This window comes from Bombina bombina, chromosome 4, assembly GCF_027579735.1.
Source record: "Bombina bombina isolate aBomBom1 chromosome 4, aBomBom1.pri, whole genome shotgun sequence".
NCBI lineage: Eukaryota > Metazoa > Chordata > Amphibia > Anura > Bombinatoridae > Bombina > Bombina bombina.
The window spans coordinates 1,048,321,269-1,048,347,262 of NC_069502.1; the positions used below are offsets into that span (position 1 = coordinate 1,048,321,269).

Sequence of the window (25,994 nt, forward strand, 5' to 3'; positions counted from 1 at the left end):
GTAAAGTGGGTGCACTCATATAATTTATAGGGACATGAAATAAGTGTCTTATTGTTTTTTCTACCCAGTGTGGCAAATGGGATGGCAACTTGTCTACTTATTTTGATATGAACATGTTCTTGGACATCATTTTAAAAACCATTTTGGAAAATGCCGGCAGCAGGAGAATTGTTTTTTCTTCATTTGATGCAGACATTTGTACAATGTAAGTTTAATCTTTAAAATTATATAAAAAAGGAAATTATGTAGTAATTTAGTACTTATTATTATTATTATTATTGCACTGTTGGTTATATATAAATTTGTGTTAAACCCCTGCTAACTGATTAAACAAACAGAGCAGCAGTGCACTACTGGTGAGCTTGCTGAACATATCTGATGAGCCAGACAAATGTGTGTAGTCAACCATCACCAGCTACTCACAGTAGTGTAGGATATATTATTTTCCTGCTAAAGATACCAAAAGAACAAATTAAAATTTAAAAAGATATTAAAATAACACGCCGATGAACTCTTGCACATGATATTGTTTTTTATGGTTATGTCCTACAGACGTTTGTTTTTCACTTTTTCATGATAGTATAAATTTCTTTCTTTCATGTAATTGGCAAGAGTCCATGAGCTAGTGACGTATGGGACATACAATCCTACCAGGAGGGGCAAAGTTTCCCAAACCTCAAAATGCCTATAAATACACCCCTCACCACACCCACAATTCAGTTTTACAAACTTTGCCTCCTATGGAGGTGGTGAAGTAAGTTTGTGCTAAGATTTCTACGTTGATATGCGCTTCTCAGCATTGTTGAAGCCCTATTCCTTTCAGAGTACTGCGAATGTTAGAGGGACGTGATGGGAGTATCACTTATGAATATGATGGTTTCCCTAACGGGGGTCTTTTTCATAGGTTCTCTGTTATCGGTCGTAGAGATTCATCTCCTACCTCCCTTTTCAGATCGACGATATACTCTCAATTTACCATTACCTCTACTGATAACTGTTTCAGTACTGGTTTGGCTATCTGCTATATGTGGATGGGTGTCTTTTGGTAAGTATGTTTTTTTTATTATTTAAGACACCTCAGCTTATGGTTTGGCACTTTATGCATTTATATAAAGTTCTAAATATATGTATTGTACTTATATTTGCCATGAGTCAGGTTCATGTATTTCCTTCTGCAGACTGTCAGTTTCATATTTGGGGAAAATGAAAATTTTTTAAGAAATTTTTTTCTTACCTGGGGTTTAGTCTTTTTTTCAATTGACTACTTCTTGCAAATTGCGGGCGGTATTAGGCCCGCGGGTGCGTCAAGTGCTAGACTTTATTGCGTAATTTTTGGCACGAGAATTTTTTAGCGCGAAAAATACGTCTATGACGCTACTTTGTCATTTCCGGCGTCATAGTTGAAGCCGGAGCCTTACACACGGTTGCGTCATTAGTGACGCGAGTGTGTCATTTCCAGTATTATTGGCGCCAAAAAAGTTTTCAGTTACGTTGTGCGTCAGACTTGGCGCCAAACTTTTTCATTATTTTAATACCCTATTGATGTTTGCCTCTTGCCTTTTTCTCTATCAGAGGGCTATGCTTTTTGCATTTTTCCCATTCATGAAACTGTCATATAAGGAAATTGATAATTTTGCTTTATATGTTGTTTTTTTTCTTTTACATTTTGCAAGATGTCTCAATCTGATCCTGCCTCAGAAGTTTCTGCTGGAACATTGCTGCCTGACATCGGGTCTACCAAAGCTAAGTGCATTTGTTTTAAGATTGTGGAAATTATTTTGCCGAATGTCATTTGTAATAGTTGTCATGATAAACTTTTACATGCAGATAGTGTGTCCATCAATAATAGTACATTGCCAGTTGCAGTTCCTTCAACTTCTAATGTACATGATATACCTATTTTAAAGAATTTGTTTCTGATTCTATCCAGAAGGCTTTGTCTGCATTTCCACCTTCTAATAAACGTAAAAGGTCTTTTAAAACTTCTCATTCAGTTGATGATATTTCAAATGACCAACAACATAATAATTTATCCTCCTCTGATGAGGATCTATCTGATTCAGAATATCCTTCCTCAGACATTGACACTGACAAATCTACTTATTTATTTAGAGTATATGCGTTCTTTATTAAAAGAAGTGTTAATTACTTTGGATATTGAGGTAACCAGTCCTCTTCACGTTCAGTCTAATAAACGTTTAAATTCTGTTTTTAAACCTCCTGTGGTTTCTCCAGGGGTTTTTCCTATTCATGAGGCTATTTCTTATATTATTTCTAAGGAATGGAATAAGCCAGGTACTTCTTTTATTCCTTCTTCAAGGTTTAAAAAATGGTATCCTTTACCAGCAAATTCTATAGAGTTTTGGGAAAAAATCCCCAAAGTTGATGGGGCTATTTCTACTTCCTTTTAGGATCCTTTTGATAGGAAGCTTGAATCTTATCTAAGGAAGGCCTATTTATATTCAGGTCATCATCTCAGACCTGCAATTTCTTTGGCTGATGTTGCGGCTGAATCAACTTTCTGGTTGGAGAATTTAGCGCAACAAGAATTGGATTCTGACATATCTAGCATTATTTTCTTACTGCAATATGCTAATCATTTTATTTGTGATGCCATTTTTGATATAATCAAAATTGATGGTATATCCATGTCTTTAGCTATATTAGCTAGAAGAGCTTTGTGGCTTAAATCTTAGAATGCTGATATGACATCTAAATCTCGATTACTATCTCTCTTTCCAATTCAATAATTTATTTGGTTCTCAGTTGGGTTCTATTATTTCAACTGTCACTTGGGGAAAGGGAGTTTTTCTGCCTCAGGATAAAAAACCTAAGGGCAAATCTAAGGCTTCTAACCGTTTTCGTTCCTTTCGTCAAAATAAGGAACAAAAACTCAATCTTTCTCCCAAGGAATCTGTTTCCAATTGGAAGCCTTCCTCAAATTGGAATAAATCCAAGCCAATTAAGAAACCAAAGTCAGCCCCTAAGTCCACATGAAGGTGCTGCTCTCATTCCAGCTCAGCTGGTAGGGGGCAGATTAAGGTTTTTCAAGGATATTTGGATAAATTCTGTCCAAAATCAATGGATTCAGAGCATTGTCTCGCAAGGGTATCGAATAGGATTCAGAGTAAGACGACCTGTCAGAAGATTTTTTCTCTTGCATATCCCAGCAAATCCAGTAAAAGCTCAGGCTTTCCTGAAGTGTTTTTCAGACCTGGAGTCTTCAGGGGTAATCATGCCAGTTCCTTTTCAGGAACAAGGTTTGGGGTTTTATTCAAATCTATTCATTGTCCCAAAGAAAGAAAATTCATTCAGACCAGTTCTGGATCTGAAAGTTTTGAATCGTTATGTAAGAATACCAACTTTCAAGATGGTGACTATAAGGACTATTCTGCCTTTTGTTCAGCAAGGACATTATATGTCTACAATAGACTTGCAGGATGCTTATCTTCATATTCCGATTCATCCAGAACATTATCAGTTCCTGAGATTCTCTTTTCTAGACGAGCATTACCAATTTGTTGCTCTTCCATTTGGCCTAGCAACAGCTCCAAGAATCTTTTCAAAGGTTCTCGGTGCCCTACTCTCTGTAATCAGAGAACGGGGGTTTCATTATTTGGACGATATCTTCGTACTAGCTCAGGCTTTACATTCTGCAGAATCTCACACAAATCAACTAGTGTTCTTTCTTCAAAGACATGGTTGGAGGATCAATTTACCAAAAAGTTCCTTGATTCCTCAGACAAGGGTCACCTTTTTCTCTGTCTCTAACAGGCAAGAGACAATTAAAATTGTTTTCAGCTTGTCGGAACCTTCAGTCTCAATCATTCCCTTCAGTAGCTATGTGCGTGGAAGTTTTAGGTCTCATGACTGCATCATCGGAACGCGATCACCCTATGCTCGTTTTCATATGAGACCTTTCGAGCTTTGTATGCTGAATGAATGGTGCAGGGATTATACAAGGATATCACAATCAATATCCTTAAATCCGAATGTTCGACTATCTCTGACTTGGTGGTTAGATCACCATTGTATAGTTCTAGGGGCTTCTTTGGTTTGTCCAACCTGGACTGTGATCAAAACATATGCAAGTCTTTCAGGTTGGGGAGCAGTTTGGGGATCTCTGACAGCACAAGGGGTTTGGAAATCTCAAGAGGCGAGATTACCAATCAATATTTTGCAATTTTCAGGGCTCTTCAGGCTTGTCTTTGTTGAAGAGAGAACCGTTCATTTGCTTTCAGACAGCTGTGGCATATGTCAATCATCAGGTTGGGACTCACAGTCCCCTAGCTATGAAAGAAGTATCTCGAATACTTTCTTGGGCGGAATCCAGCTCTTGTCTAATTTCTGCGGTACATATCCCAGGTGTAGACAATTGGGAAGCGGATTTTCTCGGCCGTCAGACTTTACATCCGAGGGAGTGGTCCCTCCATCCAGATGTGTTTTCTCAGATTGTTCAGATGTGGGGTCTTCCAGAAATAGATCTGATGGCTTCTCATTTAAACGAGAAGCTTCACAGATACCTGTCCAGGTCTAGGGATCTTCAGGCGGAAGCAGTGGATGCGTTGACACTTCCTTGGTGTTACCAACCTGCTTATATTTTCCCGTCTCTTGTTCTTCTTCCAAGAGTGATCTCCAAAATCATGATGGAACAGTCGTTTGTATTGCTGGTAGCTCCAGCATGGCCTTTCAGGTTTTGGTATGCGGATTTTGTTTGGGTGTCCAGTTGCCAACCTTGGCCTCTTCCATTAAGGCCGAACCTTCTGTCTCAAGGTCCGTTTTTTCCATCAGGATCTCAAATCGTTAAATTTGAAGTTATGGAAATTGAACGCCTAGTGCTTAGTCATAGGTTTCTCTGACTTAGTGATTAATACTATGTTAAAATGGGGAGAGAGTAAGCGCTAAAAAGCTTAAAAGGCTAGTAAAAAGTACATTTTAATACATATAAAAATTTACAAATGGCAATCAGACGCATGGATCCATGTCTGACTTAACAAAAAAATATATAATAAACAAATCTAAAAATATCCAATGGAGTAAAGCATGTGACGCTGACTTAGTGAGCCAGTGATGAGGAGTTAGGACATGTACATTCAATAATATAAACAACCTAAGTGAGTGATTGAGTGCACACAATAGCTGTCAACAAAGAAAAATAGCATTCACAAAAAATAGTGTTCACAAAAATTGGCGTACATAAAAAATGTTCAAATGTTCAACCGGTTATATGTAAGTGAATCCAGTAGTGTTTCCTCCAAAGTGACGTGTAGAAATATAACGTGAAGTCAATAATAGTAGAATGTAAACGTTGAGTGGGTCAAATTATTGTGGTTCAGCTTCTAAATTAAAAAATTGTAAATCCGTGAGGTGTATAAAAATAACTTGTGAAAAAATCCACGTGGAAAACTTGAATTCAAATGATAAACAAAGGTCAAAAATCAAAAGACAAAAATAAAAAGACAAAAATATCAAAAGACAAAAATAGAAAATCAGTGATAATATTAAAAAGCACTAAAGATCTAGTGAAAACAAATCCTTAATTCAGATGTTAAAAATCCTTGGTAAGATCCATAACAAACAAATACATCGATTAAATACCTAAAAGGGAACAAAAGAGAAACAAATAGTGCAACACTGTATATGATATATAATATAGGTAATTAAAACCAAGCTCACCAGTATGCCAACGCGTTTCGGCCTAGACTAGGCCTTTCTCAAGACTATACTGTATCAGAAAATCTGGGAGCTTTAAGTAGGGTCAGTGTTGAAATGATTGGTGCTGTTTTGGCGCCATTTTTAGAGGCACCTCCCTTTCCTGTTTCACCCATTGCATCTCTGGGATATTTCCTATGTTATGTTTCCTGTTTCACCCATTGCATCTCTGGGATATTTCCTATGTTATGTTTCCTGTTTCACCCATTGCATCTCTGGGATATTTCCTATGTTATGTTTGTTTTCCCATCTTAAAGGTTAATTGGTTCCTATTATTGCCACAAATTCTAATATAAATCTAGATTTTCCTATTCATTTGTTTTTTTATTTTAATTATTAGGTAATAGTAGCGTTTTGTCAATGTTGTTATTATATTCTGTGTTAACTCCGTTAGTTTTCTGGGCGGGTTTCCCCTTTCTTTGGGCTCAAATTGCTTATTTATTTACATGGACTGGTTCTCATTTATGAATTGCCCCTGTTGATGTCAAAAACTTAATTTGCAATGCGATCTTATTTTGAAAATTGCTATGACCGGAAGTGGCCTGGTATCGCGGCATCAACTTCCGTTTTAGCTTTTGGGAGACATAGTTTATTCGATTCTCCGGTCTCTATCATGTGACCGGAAGTTCTTTGGTCCACCGGTCTGCATCATATGACCGGAAGGTGCAGCATCATATTCCCCATTGACTTATGGGATATGTAGTTCCCTCACTTATTAGGACTACAGATCTTTCTCAGATGTTCGGTATTACCCGATCTTACTATGGCTCATTGTCTCTATGTGTCTATAACATATAATGTCAGAGTCAATGTGCCAATATGTAATAGAATCGGTTACTGGGAATAGTCAATTCTTTGAATAATGTATGTAATTTCTTACGATGCTGATCTGTCACTGCTTATAGTAAAACTGCTTCTAATAAAACTCGCTATGTTAATTCTAATCACATTCTTGAATCCTAATAAAACTCACTTTCTTAATTCTAGGCACATTCTTGGATCCTTATATTGAATAGCTTTACAATTTACTTTTATTTGTTCATACTTTCGTAATGGAGAGCCGTTTCACTGCTTCCTTCTAGTTCTTTTGAAAATAAAGCCTATGGGTATTCTCAAGGAGCCATTGAGTCATATATGACCTTGATAAAGTATAGACCTGCAATGTTTATCTAACTTAACATTGTGAGACGTTTATTGCATCCTAATGCTGTATCTCACCCCCAATGGTGGGACGACAAACTGTAATGTCTCAAGAGGGATCAAGGATCTTCCTATCTGTTCACAGTGAAGGTGTAAGCTCAAATCTAATTGGGAGGGTTTCATTACATTTGTATGTGTATATAAAGGACTTTAGGTGACCATTAACCAGAAATCAGCTGGTGTAAGATCAGACATAAATACACTCAAAGTGATGGCTTCTGTTTGACTTTGGGGCAGACGTGGGGTAGAGGATACAAGATACAAAATCTTCAAATTATGATATTTCATTTCACACAGTAAGTAGTCCTACATTGGATTGTTATGTATAGACCAGTGTATGAATACAGGGTTTTTTCTTTTCTATGATACTTTTTTAGTTCAATATGACAATTTTAAAGTTGTCATACTGAATGTGTTCAGTTTGACAAAGCTGGGTATATTCAATACGACATTGTCACAATGTTTAATGATTAATACTATGTTACAAGCTTGTAAATCTGTTTCTAGAAAGAATTATTATCGAGTTTGGAACTCTTATTTCATGGTGTTCTCATAAATTCGCTTGGCATTCTTTCAGAATTCCTAGAATTTTACAGTTTCTTCAGGATGATTTGGATAAGGGTTTGTCTGCAAGTTCCTTGAAGGGACAAATCTCTGCTCTCTTATTTCACAGAAAGATTACTAAGCTTCCTGATATTCACTGTTTTGTACAGGCTTTGGTTCGTATCAAGCCTGTCATTAAATCAATCTCTCCTCCTTGGAGTCTTAATTTGGTTTTGAAGGCTTTACAGGCTCCTCCATTTAAGCCTATGCATTCTTTGGATATTAAACTACTTACTTGGAAAGTGTTGTTCAATTTGGCCATCTCTTCTGCTAGAAGAGTTTCTGAATTATCTGCTCTTTCTTGTGAATCTCCTTTTCTGATTTTTCATCAGGATAAGGCGATTTTGCGGACTTCATTTAAATTCTTACCTAAGGTTGTGAATTCTAACAACATTAATAGAGAAATTGTTGTCCCTTCCTTGTGTCCTAATCCTAAGAATTCTTTGGAGAAATCCTTACATTCTTGTGGATGTGGTAAGAGCTTTGAAATATTATGTTGAAGCTACTAAAGATTTCAGGAAGACTTCTAGTCTATTTATCTATTCTGGTTCTAGGAAAGTTTAGAAGGATTCTGCCGTTTCCTTGGCATCGTTTTAAAAGCTTTTGATTCATCAAGCCTATTTGGAGTTGGGTCAAGCCCCGCCTCAGAGAATTACAGCTCATTCTACTAGATCAGTCTCCACTTTGTGGGCTTTTAAGAATGAAGCTTCAGTTGATCAGATTTGCAAAGCAGCAACCTGTTCTTCTTTGCATACATTTACTAAATTCTACAGTTTTGATGTATTCGCTTCTTCGAAAGCAGTTTTTAGTAGAAAAGTTCTTCAGGCAGCTGTTTGTTTGATTCTTCTGCTTATGTTTTAAGTTTTTTTTTCATTTCATGAGTATTAACTTATATTTTGGGTTGTGGCTTATTTCTTTCAGCGAAAAATGGCTGTTTTTATTCTTATCCCTCCCTCTCTAGTGACAATTGCGTGGAGTTCCACATCTTGGGTATTGCTATCCCATATGTCACTAGCTCATGGACTATTGCCAATTACATGAAACAAAAGATAATTTATGTAAGAATTTACCTGATAAATTAATTTCTATCATATTGCCAAGAGTCCATGAGGCCCACCCTTTTTATGGTGGTTATGATTTTTTTGTATAGAGCACAATTGTTCCAAATTCCATTGTTGATGCTTTTTACTCCTTTCTTTATCACCCCACTACTTGGCTATTCGTTAAACTGAATTGTGGGTGTGGTGAGGGGTGTATTTATAGGCATTTTGAGGTTTGGGAAACTTTGCCCCTCCTGGTAGGATTGTTTATCCCATACATCACTAGCTCATGGACTCTTGCCAATATGAAAGAAATGAATTTATCAGGTAAGTTCTTACATAAATTATGTTTTATGGGAAACAGTTCCCTAGGTGGTTTGGACCATTTCCACTGTCTTCCTTTGGAAGACATTACTTCATTTATGAACCCTTTAGAGAGAGGTAAAATCTTTTCATAGAAGGGCCTTTTTACATGCATGTGGTATTCTCAGGCCAGCTACTTTTGATGTAGCTGCTGCTTCTACATACTGGTTGTCTAGTCTTTCAGAGTAGTTTTCTGATGATTCTGCTAGTGTAAATCTGTTGGGTTTGTTTAAGCGTAGGTTAAAAAGTAGAAACAGGAGCACAGGTGGATGTTAAAGTAGCATTTATTAACAACAATATCGCTACAATGTAAAAAGCTTCAAACTTTTGCTGAATATAACATGTATCTGCGTGTACAATTTCACAATTCTCCTCTGTGTACTGAAAGCAGTCAGATGGCTGACAATGAGAGGAAGAACAGCTGACGCGTTTCGGCTTCCCAGCCGTAGTCCTAGCTGAATAAAACATTTAAAACAAACGCCCTTTTTCAAGGGCCTTCTTACCTCCCATTGGCCATCGGGTTTGTCAATATGGGTTCAAAAGATGTCTCAATGCACTTATGTATATTCTATATTCCACAGAAAAGTGGTTACCATTATACCATTCCACACATAGTGTGTAGAGTGGTAAAATGTATAAATATAAAATGACAGTTAGTTAATTATCGCCATAACATGAGCCCATCATGAGGAGTACAAATCTGACCACCATAAGTAATACACCTATAGTGTGTGACCTAAAGATATCTACTACCAATAATTTATTAGATCATAGGTCGAATTTAAACCTGAAGGTGTTATGGTCTTTGTTTAAGCGTGACAATTCTTTTATTTGTGATGCTGTTTTTGATATAATGTCAAAAGCATGTCTTTCTTGGTCTGCTAATATGGTGTCTAAATCTAGATTGTTTCTTACTAGTAGGATGTTCAACTCCTGGCCAGCAGGAGGAGGCAAAGAGCACCCCATGCAAACATTGGGTAAGGGACACTAAACCCAATTTTTTTCTTTCATGATTCAGATAGAGCATGCACTTTTAAGCAACTTTCTAATTTACTCCCATTATCAATTTTTCTTTGTTCTTTTGCTTTCTTTATTTAAAAACCAGGAATGTGATGCATAGGACCCGGCCCATTTTTGTTGAGAACCTGGGTTATGCTTGCTTATTAATGGGTAAATGTAATCCTACAATAAGCAAGCGCTATCCATGGTGCTGAACCTAAAATGGGCTGGCTGCTAAAATTTATATTTCTGCTTTTAAAATAAACAAAGCAAGAGAACAAAAAAAAATTAATAGGAGTGAATTAGAAAGTTGATTACTTTTCCCTGCAAGCAAGGATTGGGTCCTAGCAGAGTCCATGTCAATCTCTTTAGTAAGAGTAGTGGTAGCTTTTAGCAGTTAAAAAGCGGCAAGGTAGTCTTTGCTTTACTTTTAACACTTGCTACCCCTTTGCAGAAAGCCAGGATTGGTTACTCTGATCTTCCTTTTACTACAGGTCCCTGACAGGCAGTGAAGTTCCGATCACACCTTAGTAGCTGTCATTTGCCCTGCAGCTTGATCCATAGGTAAGTGCTTTTGCCTTCTAGGTACTGAAGGACAGCACTTTTGAGATTATCTCTTTAAGTGGACATAATTTGGGACTTAGCTATCCTTTTAAGTCTAGGATAAATTTGGGCAACTTTACTGACTCTAGGGGTGCTAGTGGCTTTTTATTCAGTATAATTTCAGGCACTGTAGAGTGAGACATTGAGAGACTTAAGGGAGCGTTTTCTTACTAACGCTTCCCTTAATACTTGGCAAGGGGTCCTTTTTTTATTTGTAAGAAGCAATGTGTGCTTACTTTTTAATTATTCATGTGCAAGTGTGTCATTAGTGCATATGTTATGCGGCCATTTAAGTTTAACTTTGCACTCTTTCTATCTGTGGTGCAGTTGATTTTCGGCCAGTCACGTGACTTCCAGTTTCTCCTGTATATGTAGCGGAGCGTCATGCTTTAATGTGCCGACATCAGTCTTGCTGATCAGAGTATTGTAGAAGTGCTAATCTCTACTGGAGAGGTTTCTCAGCTTTCTATATCCTATTACTAGTGGGATACTCATTCCAGTAACGATAGGTATCTCAGACAGACGCTTAGCTTCTTGTGTGAGGTGAGGTATTAAAGTTTTACCTTAAGTTCTAAACCAATTATTTTTGCTCATCTATTGAATTTAATTTTATTTGCATTCTCCTTATTTGTTTTTTAGTGGGAGTTAATTTCCATAGCTATGGACCCAGAACAGGATCAGCCCATGTCTATAGAAAAAAGGAAATTTATGCTTACCTGATAAATTTATTTATTTTACAATATGACATGTCCACGGATTTCATCCTTACTTATGGGATATCGCCTCCTGGTCAGGAGGAGGAGGCAAAGAGCTCCACAGCAGAGCTGCATAAATAGCTCCTCCCTTCCCCTCCCCAACCCAGTCATTCGACCGAAGTTAGGAAGAGAAAGGAAAAGCCAAGGAGCAGAGGTGACTGAAGTTTAACAAAAATAAAAACCTGTCTTTCGAAAAAAATGACAGGGTGGGCCGTGGACTCGTCATATCGTAAAAGAAATAAATTTATCAGATGAGCATAAATTTCCTTTTCTTTTACAAGGTATGATGAGGCCACGGATTTCATCCTTACTTATCGGATACAATACCAAAGCTATAGGACTCGGATCAAAGGGAGGGATAAGACAGGAACCTAAACGGAAGGCACCACTGCTTGAAGAACCTTTCTCCCAAAAACAGCCTCAGACGAGGCAAAAGTATCAAATTTGGAAAAAGTTTGAAGAGACGACCAAGTTGCAGACTTGCAAATCTGTTCAACAGAAGCATCATTTTTAAATGCCCATGAGGAAGCCACAGCCCTAGTAGAATGAGCCGTAATTCGTTCTGGAGGCTGCTGTCCAGCAGTCTCATATGTAACACAGATGATACTCTTCAGCCAAAAAGAAAGAGAGGTAGCTGTAGCTTTCTGACCCCTACGTTTCCCAGCAAAAACAACAAATAATGATGTTTGACGAAAATCCTTAGTCACCTGCAAGTAGAACTTCAAGGCACGGACTACGTCCAAATTATGTAACAGATGCTCCTTCTTAGAGGAGGGGTTAGGACACAAGGAAGGAACAACAATTTCCTGATTAATATTTTTGTTAGAAACAACCTTAGGAAGAAAACCAGGTTTGGTACGTAACACCACCTTATCAGAATGGAAAATAAGATAAGGAGAATCACATTGTAATGCCGAAAGCTCAGAAACTTTGCGAGCAGAAGAAATAGCAATAAAAAATAAAACTTTCCAAGATAATAACTTAATATCTATGGAATGCATGGGTTCAAACGGAACCCCTTGAAGAACATTAAGAACTAAATTCAAACTCCAGGGTGGAGCAATTGGTCTAAACACAGCCCTGAGCTTAGATAAAATCAAGCGTTCAATCTCCAAGCAGTCAGCTGCAGAGAAATTGGATTTGGATGATGGAAGGTCCCTGAATGAGAAGGTCCTGCCTCAATGGAAGTTTCCACGGCGGCAGAGAGGACATGTCCACCAGATCGGCATACCAAGTCCTACGAGGCCACACAGGAGCGCTTAGAATCACCGAAGTCCTCTCCTGTTTTGATCCGTGCAATCACCCGTGGAAACACATAAGCTAGGTTGAACGACCAAGGCATCTATCAGTTTGGCCTGAGGATCCCTGGACCTGGATCCGTATCTTGGGAGCTTGGCATTCTGACGAGACACCATCAGATCCAATTTTGGTCTGCCCCAACTGAGAATCAGGGTGGCAAAGACCTCCGGGTGGAGTTCCCATTCCCCCGGATGAAACGTCTGTCTGCTCAAAAAATCCGCCTCCCACTTGTCCACTCCTGGGATATAGATTGCTGACAGATAACAAGTGTGAGCCTCCACCCAACAAATTATCTTGGATACTTCTGTCATCGCTAAGGAACTCCTTGTTCCTCCCTGATGATTGATGTAAGCCACAGTCGTGATATTGTCTGACTGAAATCTGATGAATTTGGCCGAAGCCAACTGAGGCCATGCCTGAAGCGCATTGAATATTGCTCTCAATTCCAGAATATTGATTGGAAGTAGAGACTCCGATCGAGTCCACACACCCGAGCCTTCAGGGAATTCCAGACTGCACCCTATCCTAGTAGACTGGCGCCCATTGTCAGTCACCTATGAGGGTCTGCGGAAGCACATCCCTTGAGACAGATGATCCTGTGACAACCACCAAAGAAGAGAGTCTCTTGTCTCCTGATCCAAATCTGCATAATCTCCATTCCACTGCCTGAGCATGCTCAGTTGTAGAGGTCTGAGATGAAAACGAGCAAACGGAATGATGTCCATTGCCGCCACCATCAATCCAATTACCTCCATGCACTGAGCCACTGATGGCCGAGGATTGGACTGAAGGGGTCGGCATGTATTCATAATCTTTAACTTTCTGACTTCCGTCAAGAAGATTTTCATGGATATAGAGTCTATCAGAGTTCCTAGGAAAGGAACCCTTGTATGTGGATCAGAACAGAACCATGTCGATATGAGACTTTGCCAGTTGATAAGACGACACCTGTATTAGAATATCGTCTAGATAAGGCGCAACTGCAATGCCCCGCGGTCAGAGAACCTCTAGCAGAGACCCTAGAACCTTTGTGAAGATCCTGGGTGCTGTGGCCAGCCCGAAAGGAAGAGCCACGAACTGAAAATGTTTGTCCAGAAAGGCAAACCTTAGGAACTGGTGATGATCTTTGTGGATAGGAATATGAGAACTGCCGTTCTCACATATTCTGAGGAGTGAGGTAACTTCAGAGGGGGAATGGCGTGCAGGTTTTCCTGCAATAAGGTATGTGCAGTTAACATTTTTCTAGGGATGGAATTTTCTAGAAAATGCTGCTGATACCGGATTAATGTAAGTTAAGCCTAAATGCAGTGATTTAATAGCGACTGGTATCAGGCTTATTAACAGAGATACATACTCTTATAAAAGTGAAATATAAAACGTTTGCTGGCATGTTAATCGTTTTTATATATGTTTGGTGATAAACTTATTGGGGCCTAGTTTTTTTTTCCAAATGGCTGGCTTGATTTTTGCCTAGAAACAGTTTCCTGAGGCTTTCCACTGTTGTAATATGAGTGGGAGGGGCCTATTTTAGCGCTTTTCTGCACAGCTAAAATTACAGACAGAGACACTCAGCTTCCTTCTGCATGATACAGGACATCTCTGAAGGGCTCAAAAGGCTTCAAAAGTCGTGTTTGAGGAGGGTAACAACCACAGTAGACCTGTGGCATTTGTTGTGACTGGTTTTAAAAACGTTTTTGTCATTTATTATTCCGTTTTTGGTATTAAGGGGTTAATCATCCATTTGTAATTGGGTGCAATGCTCTGCTAACTTGTTACATACACTGTAAAAATTTCGTTAGTGTAACTGCCTTTTTTCACTGTTATTTCAAATTTTGTCAATTTGTTTTTCTTAAAGGCGCAGTAACGTTTTTTATATTGCTTGTTGGTTTAAAGTGTTTTCCAAGCTTGCTAGTCTCATTGCTAGTCTGTACAAACATGTCTGACACAGAGGAAACTACTTGTTCATTATGTTTAAAAGCCATGGTGGAGCCCCATAGGAGAATGTGTACTAAATGTATTGATTTCACCTTTATCTATAAAAGAATTGTCACCAGAGGGGTCTGTCGAGGGTGAAGTTATGCCGACTAACTCTCCCCACGTGTCGGACCCTTCGCCTCCCGCTCAAGGGACGCACGCTAATATGGCGCCAAGTACATCAGGGACGCCCATAGCGATTACTTTGCAGGACATGGCTGCAATCATGAATAATACCCTGTCAGAGGTATTAGCCAGATTGCCTGAATTAAGAGGCAAATGCGATAGCTCTGGGGTTAGACGAGATACAGAGCACGTAGATGCTGTAAGAGCCATGTCTGATACTGCGTCACAATATGCAGAACCTGAGGACGGAGAGCTTCAGTCTGTGGGTGACATCTCTGACTCGGGGAGACCTGATTCAGAGATTTCTAATTTTAAATTTAAGCTTGAGAACCTCCGTGTATTGCTTGGGGAGGTATTAGCTGCTCTGAATGACTGTGACACAATTGCAGTGCCAGAGAAATTGTGTAGACTGGATAAATACTATGCAGTGCCGATGAGTACTGATGTAAAAGGCTTACAGAAATTATTAGTAAGGAGTGGGATAGACCCGGTCTGCCTTTTTCCCCACCTCCTATATTTAGAAAAATGTTTCCAATAGATGCCACTACACGGGACTTATGGCAGACAGTCCCTAAGGTGGAGGGAGCAGTTTCTATTTTAGCAAAGCGTACCACTATCCCGGTTGAGGACAGTTGTGCTTTTTCAGATCCAATGGATAAAAAATTAGAGGGTTACCTTAAGAAAATGTTTATTCAACAAGGTTTTATTTTACAGCCCCTTGCATGCATTGCGCCTGTCACTGCTGCGGCGGTGTTCTGGCTTGAGGCCCTGGAAGAGGCCATCCATACAGCTCCATTGACTGAAATTATTGACAAGCTTAGAACACTTAAGCTAGCTAACTCATTTGTTTCTGATGCCATTATTCATTTGACTAAACTAACGGCTAAGAATTCCGGATTCGCCATCCAGGCGCGTAGGGCGCTATGGCTTAAATCCTGGTCAGCTGATGTGACTTCAAAGTCTAAATTACTCAACATTCCTTTCAAGGGGCAGACCTTATTCGGGCCTGGTTTGAAAGAAATTATTGCTGACATTACTGGAGGTAAGGGTCATACCCTTCCTCAGGACAGGGCCAAATCAAGGGCCAAACAGTCTAATTTTTGTGCCTTTCGAAATTTCAAGGCAGGTGCAGCATCAACTTCCTCTGCTTCAAAACAAGAGGGAACTTTTGCTCAATCCAAGCAGGCCTGGAAACCTAACCAGTCCTGGAACAAGGGCAAGCAGGCCAGAAAGCCTGCTGCTGCCTCCAAGACAGCATGAAGGAACGGCCCCCTATCCGGCAACGGATCTAGTAGGGGGCAGACTCTCTCTCTTCGCCCAGGCGTGGGCAAGAGATGTTCAGGATCCCTGGGCGTTGGAGATCATATCTCAGGGATATCTTCTGGACTTCAAAGCTTCTCCTCCACAAGGGAGATTTCACCTTTCAAGATTATCTGCAAACCAGATAAAGAAAGAGGCATTCCTACGCTGCGTGCAAGACCTTCTTGTAATGGGAGTGATCCATCCAGTTCCGCGGACGGAACAAGGACAGGGTTTTTATTCAAATCTGTTTGTGGTTCCCAAAAAAGAGGGAACCTTCAGACCAATTTTGGATCTAAAGATCTTAAACAAATTCCTCAGAGTTCCATCATTCAAGATGGAAACTATTCGAACCATTTTACCCATTATCCAAGAGGGTCAGTACATGACCACAGTAGACTTAAAGGATGCCTACCTCACATTCCGATTCACAAGAATCATCATCGGTTCCTGAGGTTTGCCTTTCTAGACAGGCATTACCAATTTGTAGCTCTTCCATTCGGGTTGGCTACAGCCCCAAGAATTTTTACAAAGGTTCTGGGCTCACTTCTGGCGGTTCTAAGACCGCGAGGCATAGCGGTGGCTCCTTATCTAGACGACATCCTGATACAGGCGTCAAGCTTTCAAATTGCCAAGTCTCATACAGAGATAGTTCTGGCATTTCTGAGGTCGCATGGGTGGAAAGTGAACGAAGAAAAGAGGTCTCTATCTCCTCTCACAAGGGTTTCCTTCCTAGGGACTCTAATAGATTCTATAGAAATAAAAATTTACCTGACTGAGTCCAGGTTATCAAAACTTCTAAATGCTTGCCGTGTTCTTCACTCCATTCCGCGCCCCACGGTGGCTCAGTGCATGGAAGTAATCGGCTTAATGGTAGCGGCGATGGACATAGTGCCATTTGCGCGCCTGCATCTCAGACCGCTGCAATTATGCATGCTCAGTCAGTGGAATGGGGATTACACAGATTTGTCCCCTCTACTAAATCTGGATCAGGAAACCAGAGATTCTCTTCTCTGGTGGTTATCTCGGGTCCATCTGTCCAAAGGTATGACCTTTCGCAGACCAGATTGGACAATTGTAACAACAGATGCCAGCCTTCTAGGTTGGGGTGCAGTCTGGAACTCCCTTAAAGCTCAGGGTTCATTGACTCAGGAGGAGAAACTCCTCCCAATACACATTCTGTAGTTAAGAGCAATATTCAATGCTCTTCTAGCTTGGCCTCAGTTAGCAACACTGAGGTTCATCAGATTTCAGTCGGACAACATCACGACTGTGGCTTACATCAACCATCAAGGGGGAACCAGGAGTTCCCTAGCGATGTCGGAAGTCTCCAAGATAATTCGCTGGGCAGAGACTCACTCTTGCCACCTATCAGCGATCCATATCCCGGGCGTAGAGAACTGGAAGGCGGATTTTCTAAGTCGTCAGACTTTTCATCCGGGGGAGTGGGAACTCCATCCGGAGGTGTTTGCTCAACTGGTCCGTCGTTGGGACAAACCAGAACTGGATCTCATGGCGTCTCGCCAAAACGCCAAGCTTCCTTGTTACGGATCCAGGTCCAGGGACCCAGAAGCGACGCTGATAGATGCTCTAGCAGCTCCTTGGTTCTTCAACCTGGCTTATGTGTTTCCACCGTTTCCTCTGCTCCCTCGACTGATTGCCAAAATCAGACAGGAGAGCGCATCTGTGATTCTGATAGCGCCTTCGTGGCCACGCAGGACCTGGTATGCAGATCTGGTGGACATGTCATCCTTTCCACCGTGGACTCTGCCTCTGAGACAAGACCTTCTAATACAAGGTCCTTTCAATCATCCGAATCTAGTTTCTCTGAGACTGACTGCATGGAGATTGAACGCTTGATCCTATCAAAGCATGGCTTCTCTGAGTCAGTCATTGATACCTTAATACAGGCACGAAAGCCTGTCACCAGGAAAATCTACCACAAGATATGGCGTAAATATCTTCATTGGTGTGAATCCAAGAATTACTCATGGCGTAGGATTAGGATTCCTAGGATATTGTCCTTCCTCCAAGAGGGTTTGGACAAAGGATTATCAGCTAGTTCTTTAAAGTGACAGATTTCGGCTCTGTCTATTCTTTTACACAAGCGTCTGGCAGAAGTTCCAGACGTCCAGGCGTTTTGTCAGGCTTTAGTTAGAATTAAGCCTGTGTTTAAACCTGTTGCTCCTCCATGGAGCTTAAACTTGGTTCTTAAAGTTCTTCAAGGGGTTCCGTTTGAACCCCTTCATTCTATTGATATCAAACTTCTATCATGGAAAGTTCTGTTTCTGATGGCTATTTCCTCGGCTCGAAGAGTCTCTGAGTTATCTGCCTTACATTGTGATTCTCCTTATCTGATCTTTCATTCAGATAAAGTAGTTCTGCGTACAAAACCTGGGTTTTTACCCAAGGTGGTTTCTAACAAGAATATCAATCAAGAGATTGTTGTTCCATCATTGTGTCCTAATCCTTCTTCGAAGAAGGAACGTCTTTTATATAATATAGATGTAGTGCGTGCCTTGAAGTTTTACTTACAAGCTACTAAGTATTTTCGTCAAACATCTAGCCTGTTTGTTGTTTACTCTGGGCAGAGGAGAGGTCAAAAGGCCTCGGAAACCTCCATTTCTTTTTGGCTTCGGAGTATAATCCGTTTAGCCTATGAGACTGCTGGACAGCAGCCCCCTGAAAGAATTACAGCTCATTCTACTAGAGCTGTGGCTTCCACCTGGGCCTTTAAAAATGAGGCTTCTGTTGAACAGATTTGCAAGGCTGCGACTTGGTCTTCACTTCATACCTTTTCAAAATTTTACAAATTTGATACTCTTGCTTCTTCGGAGGCTGTTTTTGGGAGAAAGGTTCTACAGGCAGTGGTTCCTTCCTTTTAAGTTCCTGCCTTGTCCCTCCCATCATCCGTGTACTTTAGCTTTGGTATTGGTATCCCACAAGTAATGGATGATCCGTGGACTGGATACACTTAACAAGAGAAAACATAATTTATGCTTACCTGATAAATTTATTTCTCTTGTAGTGTATCCAGTCCACGGCCCGCCCTGTCCTTTTTAAGGCAGGTCTAAATTTTAATTAAACTACAGTCACCACTGCACCCTATGATTTCTCCTTTCTCGGCTTGTTTCGGTCGAATGACTGGATATGGCAGTGAGGGGAGGAGCTATATAGCAGCTCTGCTGTGGGTGATCCTCTTGCAACTTCCTGTTGGGAAGGAGAATATACCACAAGTAATGGATGATCCGTGGACTGGATACACTACAAGAGAAATAAATTTATCAGGTAAGCATAAATTATGTTTTTATAGTGTAGAGCAGTGTTTCTCAACCGTGGTCCTCAAGTACCCCTAACAGGTCAGGGTTTTCTTAAAGCTGAACTAGAGCACAGGTGAAATAATCAGCTGATGGATGAGAGCAGGTTAGTTACAATGTTACTGTTTAACTGATTATTTCACCTGTGCTCAGCTATAATGAAAACCTGGTCTGTTGGAAGTACTTGAAGACTGCAGTTGAGAAACACTGGCGTAGAGAGCTCTCTACCATGTTTTCTCTGTACTGTTAGTTATATCAGGTGCCATTGTATACTGTTATACAAGTACAAACATGAAACAAAATATCTGTCCCAACTGATATTTCCAGAGTCAGTTACAGATATTCCTCTATATACATATGTTTATTTTGCAAAGATGTTCCATTATAACAGGTCACACAAATATGTAAGAATTTTATACCTCATATTTTGTATACTTAACAGATGCAACAGTCTACTACTGTTCAGAGGCAATTAATCCCTGTACTTGACACTTAAAGGGACAGTCAAGTCCAAAATAAACTTTCATTTTTCAAATAGGGCATGTAATTTTAAACAACTTTCCACTTTACTTTTATCAACAATTTTGCTTTGTTCTCTTGGTATTCTAGTTGAAAGCAAACCTAGGGAGGAACATATAATAATTTCTCTTGTTAAGTGTGTTCAGTCCACGGGTCATCCATTACTTATGGGATATATTCTCCTTCCCAACAGGAAGTTGCAAGAGGATCACCCAAGCAGAGCTGCTATATAGCTCCTCCCCTCACATGTCATATCCAGTCATTCTCTTGCAACCCTCAACAAAGAAGGAGGTCGCGAGAGGAGCTGGAGTTTTTACTTAACTATTCTTCAATCAAAAGTTTGTTATTTTAAATGGCACCGGAGTGTGCTGTTTTTCTATCTCAGGCAGTATTTGGAAGAAGAAACTGCCTGTGTTTTTTTCTATGATCTTAGCAGGCGTAACTAAGATCCACTGGCTGTTCTCGACATTCTGAGGAGTGGGGTAACTTCAGAAACTGGGAATAGCATGCGGGGTCCTCCGCAAATGAGGTATGTGCAGTACATTATTTTCTGGGAATGGAATTGACTAAGAAAATACTGCTGTTACCGTATGATGTAAGTACAGCCTTAAATGCAGTAGTGGTAACTGGTATCAGGCTGATAAATGTATGCGCAGTCGAGTTATTTTCTAGGGACTAGAATTTGACTGAGAAAATACTGTTAAAACTGAAATAATACTTAAGCCTTATCTGCAGTGGTAGCGACTGGTAGGAGGCTTAGTGATAACTTTGCATGACATTGGAAAATGTTTTTTAATAAAACGTTTACTGGCATGTTATTCGTTTTTGTGAGGTACTTTGGTGATAAATCTCTTTGGGCATGATTTTTTTCCACATGGCTAACATATATTTTCTGCATGGAAACCGTTATATCAGGGCTCCCACTGTTGTAATAGGAGTGGGAGGGACCTTGTTTTAGCGCCTTGTTGCGCAGTTAAAATTCTAACACAGTCTTCCTGCTTCTTCCTCCTTGATCCAGGACGTCTCTAGAGAGCTCAGGGGTCTGCAAAATTCATTTTTGAGGGAGGTAATCAGTCACAGCAGATCTGTGACAGTGTGCTTGACTGTGATTAAAAATCTTAATTGATATCCGTTTTGGGTATTGAGGGGTTAATCATCCTTTTGCTAATGGGTGCAATCCTCTGCTAATAATAATACACTTCTTGTTAAGAATTGTTTAATTATATCTGTATTTTGAAGCGCTGCAGCGTTTTTTATATTGCTTGTAAACTTATTGAAAGTGATTTCCAAGCTTGCTAGTTTCATTGCTAAGTCTGTTTAAACATGTCTGATTCAGAGGAAACTGTTTGTTCATCATGTTCAAAAGCCAATGTGGAGCCCAATAGAACGATGTGTACCAATTGTATTGATATTGCTTTGAATAAAAGTCAATCTGTACCGATAGAGAAACTATCACCAGACAACGAGGGGGAAGTTATGCCGCCTAACTCTCCTCACGTGTCAGTACCTGCGTCTCCCGCTCGGGAGATTTGTAGGATTGAGACGCCAAGTACATCTAGGCCCTTACAAATCACTTTACATGATATGGCTAATGTTATGAAAGAAGTATTATATAATATGCCCGAATTAAGGGGCAAGCGCGATAGCTCTGGGTTAAGGACAGAGCGCGCTGATGACACAAGAGCCATGCCTGATACTGCGTCACAATTTGCAGAACATGAAGACGGTGAGCTTCATTCTGTCGGTGACGGTTCTGATCCGGGGAGACCGGATTCAGACATTTCAAATTTTGAATTTAAGCTTGAGAACCTCCGTGTGTTACTAGGGGAGGTATTAGCGGCTCTGAATGATTGCGACACGGTGGCAATTCCAGAGAAAATGTGTAGGTTGGATAGATACTATGCGGTACCGGTGTGTACTGACGTCTTTCCTATACCAAAAAGACTTACAGAAATTATTAGTAAGGAGTGGGATAGACCCGGTGTGCCTTTTTCCCCTCCCCCGATATTTAGAAAAAGGTTTCCTATAGACGCCACCACACGAGACTTATGGCAGACGGTCCCTAAGGTGGAGGGAGCAGTTTCTACTTTAGCCAAGCGTACCACTATCCCGGTGGAGGATAGCTGTGCTTTCTCAGATCCAATGGATAAAAAATTAGAGGGTTATCTTAAGAAAATGTTTGTTCAACAGGGTTTTATATTGCAGCCTCTTGCATGCATTGCGCCTGTCACGGCTGCAGCGGCATTCTGGTTTGAGTCTCTGGAAGAGGCGATTCGCACAGCGCCATAGGATGAGGCTTTGAGCAAAGTTAGAACCCTTAAGCAAGCTAATGCGTTTGTTTCAGATGCCGTAGTACATCTAACCAAACTTACGGCTAAAAATTCCGGATTCGCCATACAGGCACGCAGAGCGCTCTGGCTTAAATCCTGGTCAGCGGATGTAACTTCCAAGTCTAAGCTACTTAACATTCCTTTCAAAGGGCAGACCTTATTCGGGCCCGGCTTGAAGGAAATTATTGCTGATATTACGGGAGGTAAGGGCCACGCCCTTCCTCAGGATAGGGCCAAACCAAAGGCCAAACAGTCTAATTTTCGTGCCTTTCGTAACTTCAAGGCAGGAGCAGCATCAACTTCCTCCGCTCCAAAACAGGAAGGAACTACTGCTCGTTACAGACAGGGTTGGAAAGGCAACCAGTCATGGAACAAGGGCAAGCAGGCCAGAAAGCCTACTCCCGCCCCTAAGACAGCATGAAGACAGGGCCCCCTATCCGGAGACGGATTTAGTGGGGGGCAGACTTTCTCTCTTCGCCCAGGCTTGGGCAAGAGATGTGCAGGATCCCTGGACGTTGAAGATTATATCTCAGGGATACCTTCTGGATTTCAAAACCTCTCCTCCACAAGGGAGGTTCCATCTATCGAGGTTATCAACAAACCTAGTAAAGAGAGAGGCATTTCTACAATGTGTACAAGACCTCTTAATCATGGGAGTGATCCACTCAGTTCCGCGATCGGAACAGGGACAAGGATTTTACTCAAATCTATTCGTGGTTCCCAAAAAAGAGGGAACCTTCAGACCAATCTTGGACTTAAAGATCTTAAACAAATTCCTATGGGTACCATCGTTCAAGATGGAAACCATTCGAACCATCCTACCCATGATCCAAGAGGGTCAATATATGACCACAGTGGACTTAAAGGATGCTTAACTTCACATACTGATTCACAAAGATCATTATCGGTACCTAAGGTTTGCCTTTCTAGACAGGCATTACCAGTTTGTGGCTCTTCCCTTCGGGTTAGCCACGGCCCGAGAATTTTTACGAAGGTTCTGGGCTCACTTCTGGCGGTACTAAGACCACGAGGCATAGCGGTGGCTCCGTACCTAGACGACATTCTGATACAAGCGTCAAGTTTTCAGAATGCAAAGTCTCATACAGAGATAGTTCTAGCATTTCTGAGGTCGCTTGGGTGGAAAGTGAACGTGGAAAAGAGTTCTCTGTTACCACTCACAAGGGTTCCTTTTCTAGGGACTCTTATAGATTCTGTAGAGATGAAGATTTACCTGACGGAGTCCAGGTTATCAAAGATTCTCAATGCTTGCCGTGTCCTTCATTCCGTTCCAAGCCCATCAGTAGCTCAGTGCATGGAGGTAATCGGCTTAATGGTCGCGGCAATGGACATAGTGCCATTTGCGCGCCTGCATCTCAGACCGCTGCAACTATGCATGCTCAGTCAATGGAACGGGGATTACTCAGATCTGTCCCCTTTGCTAAATCTGGACCAGGAGACCAGAGATTCTCTTCTCTGGTGGTTGTCACCGGTTCATCTGTCCAAAGGAATGACCTTTCGCAGACCAGATTGGACGATTGTAACAACGGATGCCAGCCTTCTAGGCTGGGGAGCAGTCTGGAATTCCCTCAAGGCTCAGGGATCGTGGACTCAGGAGGAGAAACTCCTTCCAATAAACATTCTAGAATTAAGAGCAATATTCAATGCTCTTCTAGCTTGGCCTCAGTTAGCAAAACTGAGGTTCATCAGATTTCAGTCGGACAATATCACGACTGTGGCTTACATCAATCATCAAGGGGGAACCAGGAGTTCCCTAGCGATGTTGGAAGTCTCGAAGATAATTCGCTGGGCAGAGTCTCACTCTTGCCACCTGTCAGCGATTTACATCCCAGGCGTAGAGAACTGGGAGGCGGATTTCCTAAGTCGCCAGACTTTTCATCCGGGAGAGTGGGAACTTCACCCGGAGGTATTTGCTCAACTGATTCGTCGTTGGGGCAAACCGGATCTGGATCTCATGGCATCTCGCCAGAACGCGAAGCTTCCTTGTTACGGATCCAGGTCCAGGGACCCGGGAGCGGTGCTGGTAGATGCATTAGCAGCCCCTTGGGTTTTCAACATAGCTTATGTGTTTCCACCATTTCCGTTGCTACCTCGACTGATTGCCAGGATCAAACAGGAGAGGGCATCGGTAATTCTGATAGCGCCTGCGTGGCCACGCAGGACCTGGTATGCAGACCTAGTGGACATGTCGTCCTGTCCACCATGGTCTCTTCCTCTGAGGCAGGACCTTCTAATTCAGGGTTTTTTCAACCATCCAAACCTAATTTCTCTGAGGCTGACTGCCTGGAAATTGAACGCTTGATTCTATCAAAGCGTGGGTTTTCGGATTCGGTTATTGATACATTAATACAGGCTCGGAAACCTGTGACCAGAAAAATTTACCATAAGATATGGCGTAAATATTTATATTGGTGCGAATCCAAGAGTTACTCATGGAGTAAGGTTAGGATTCCTAGGATATTGGCTTTTCTACAAGAGGGTTTAGAAAAGGGTTTATCCGCTAGTTCGCTAAAGGGACAGATTTCAGCTCTGTCTATTCTTTTACACAAACGTCTGGCAGAGAATCCAGACGTCCAGGCCTTTTGTCAGGCTTTGGCTAGAATTAAGCCTGTGTTTAAAGCTGTTGCTCCTCCGTGGAGCTTAAACTTGGTTCTTAAAGTTCTTCAGGGTGTCCCGTTTGAACCCCTTCATTCCATTGATATTAAGCTTTTATCTTGGAAAGTTTTGTTTTTGATGGCTATTTCCTCGGCTCGAAGAGTCTCTGAGTTATCTGCCTTACATTGTGATTCTCCTTATATGATCTTTCATTCAGACAAGGTAGTTCTGCGTACTAAACCTGGGTTTTTACCTAAGGTTGTTTCTAACAGGAATATCAATCAAGAGATTTTTGTTCCATCATTATGTCCTAATCCTTCTTCAAAGAAGGAACGTCTTTTGCATAATCTAGACGTGGTCCGTGCTCTGAAGTTCTACTTACAGGCAACTAAAGATTTTAGACAAACTTCTTCTCTGTTTGTCGTTTACTCTGGACAGAGGAGAGGTCAAAAGGCTTCGGCTACCTCTCTCTCTTTTTGGCTTCGTAGCATAATACGTTTAGCCTATGAGACTGCTGGACAGCAGCCTCCTGAAAGAATTACAGCTCATTCCACTAGAGCTGTGGCTTCTACCTGGGCCTTTAAGAATGAGGCCTCTGTTGAACAGATTTGCAAGGCTGCAACTTTGTCTTCACTTCATACTTTTTCCAAATTTTACAAATTTGACACTTTCGCTTCTTCGGAGGCTGGTTTTGGGAGAAAGGTTCTACAGGCAGTGGTTCCTTCTGTTTAATGTTCCTGCCTTGTCCCTCCCATCATCCGTGTACTTAGCTTTGGTATTGGTATCCCATAAGTAATGGATGACCCGTGGACTGAACACACTTAACAATAGAAAACATAATTTATGCTTACCTGATAAATTTATTTCTCTTGTAGTGTGTTCAGTCCACGGCCCGCCCTGTCTTTTTAAGGCAGGTTCTAAATTTTAAAATTATAACTCCAGTCACCACTGCACCTTATAGTTTCTCCTTTCTCGTCTTGTTTCGGTCGAATGACTGGATATGACATGTGAGGGGAGGAGCTATTTAGCAGCTCTGCTTGGGTGATCCTCTTGCAACTTCCTGTTGGGAAGGAGAATGTATCCCATAAGTAATGGATGACCCGTGGACTGAACACACTACAAGAGAAATAAATTTATCAGGTAAGCATAAATTATGTTTTCTAAGCCCTTGAAGGCCTCCTCTATTTTATTTACTTTTCACAGCAGGGGAGAGCAAGCTCATGTAGGCCATATAGATAGCAT

At 41.0% G+C, this 25,994-nt stretch overlaps 1 protein-coding gene across 1 annotated transcript in view; it reads left to right on the plus strand.

The window, feature by feature from the left end:
• Positions 1-25,994, plus strand: part of GPCPD1 (glycerophosphocholine phosphodiesterase 1) — a 308,210-nt gene that overhangs the window by 208,183 nt on the left and 74,033 nt on the right. Inside the window, 1 exon segment of the mRNA XM_053712184.1 lies at positions 69-205. Coding sequence (XP_053568159.1) covers positions 69-205 — 137 coding nt within the window.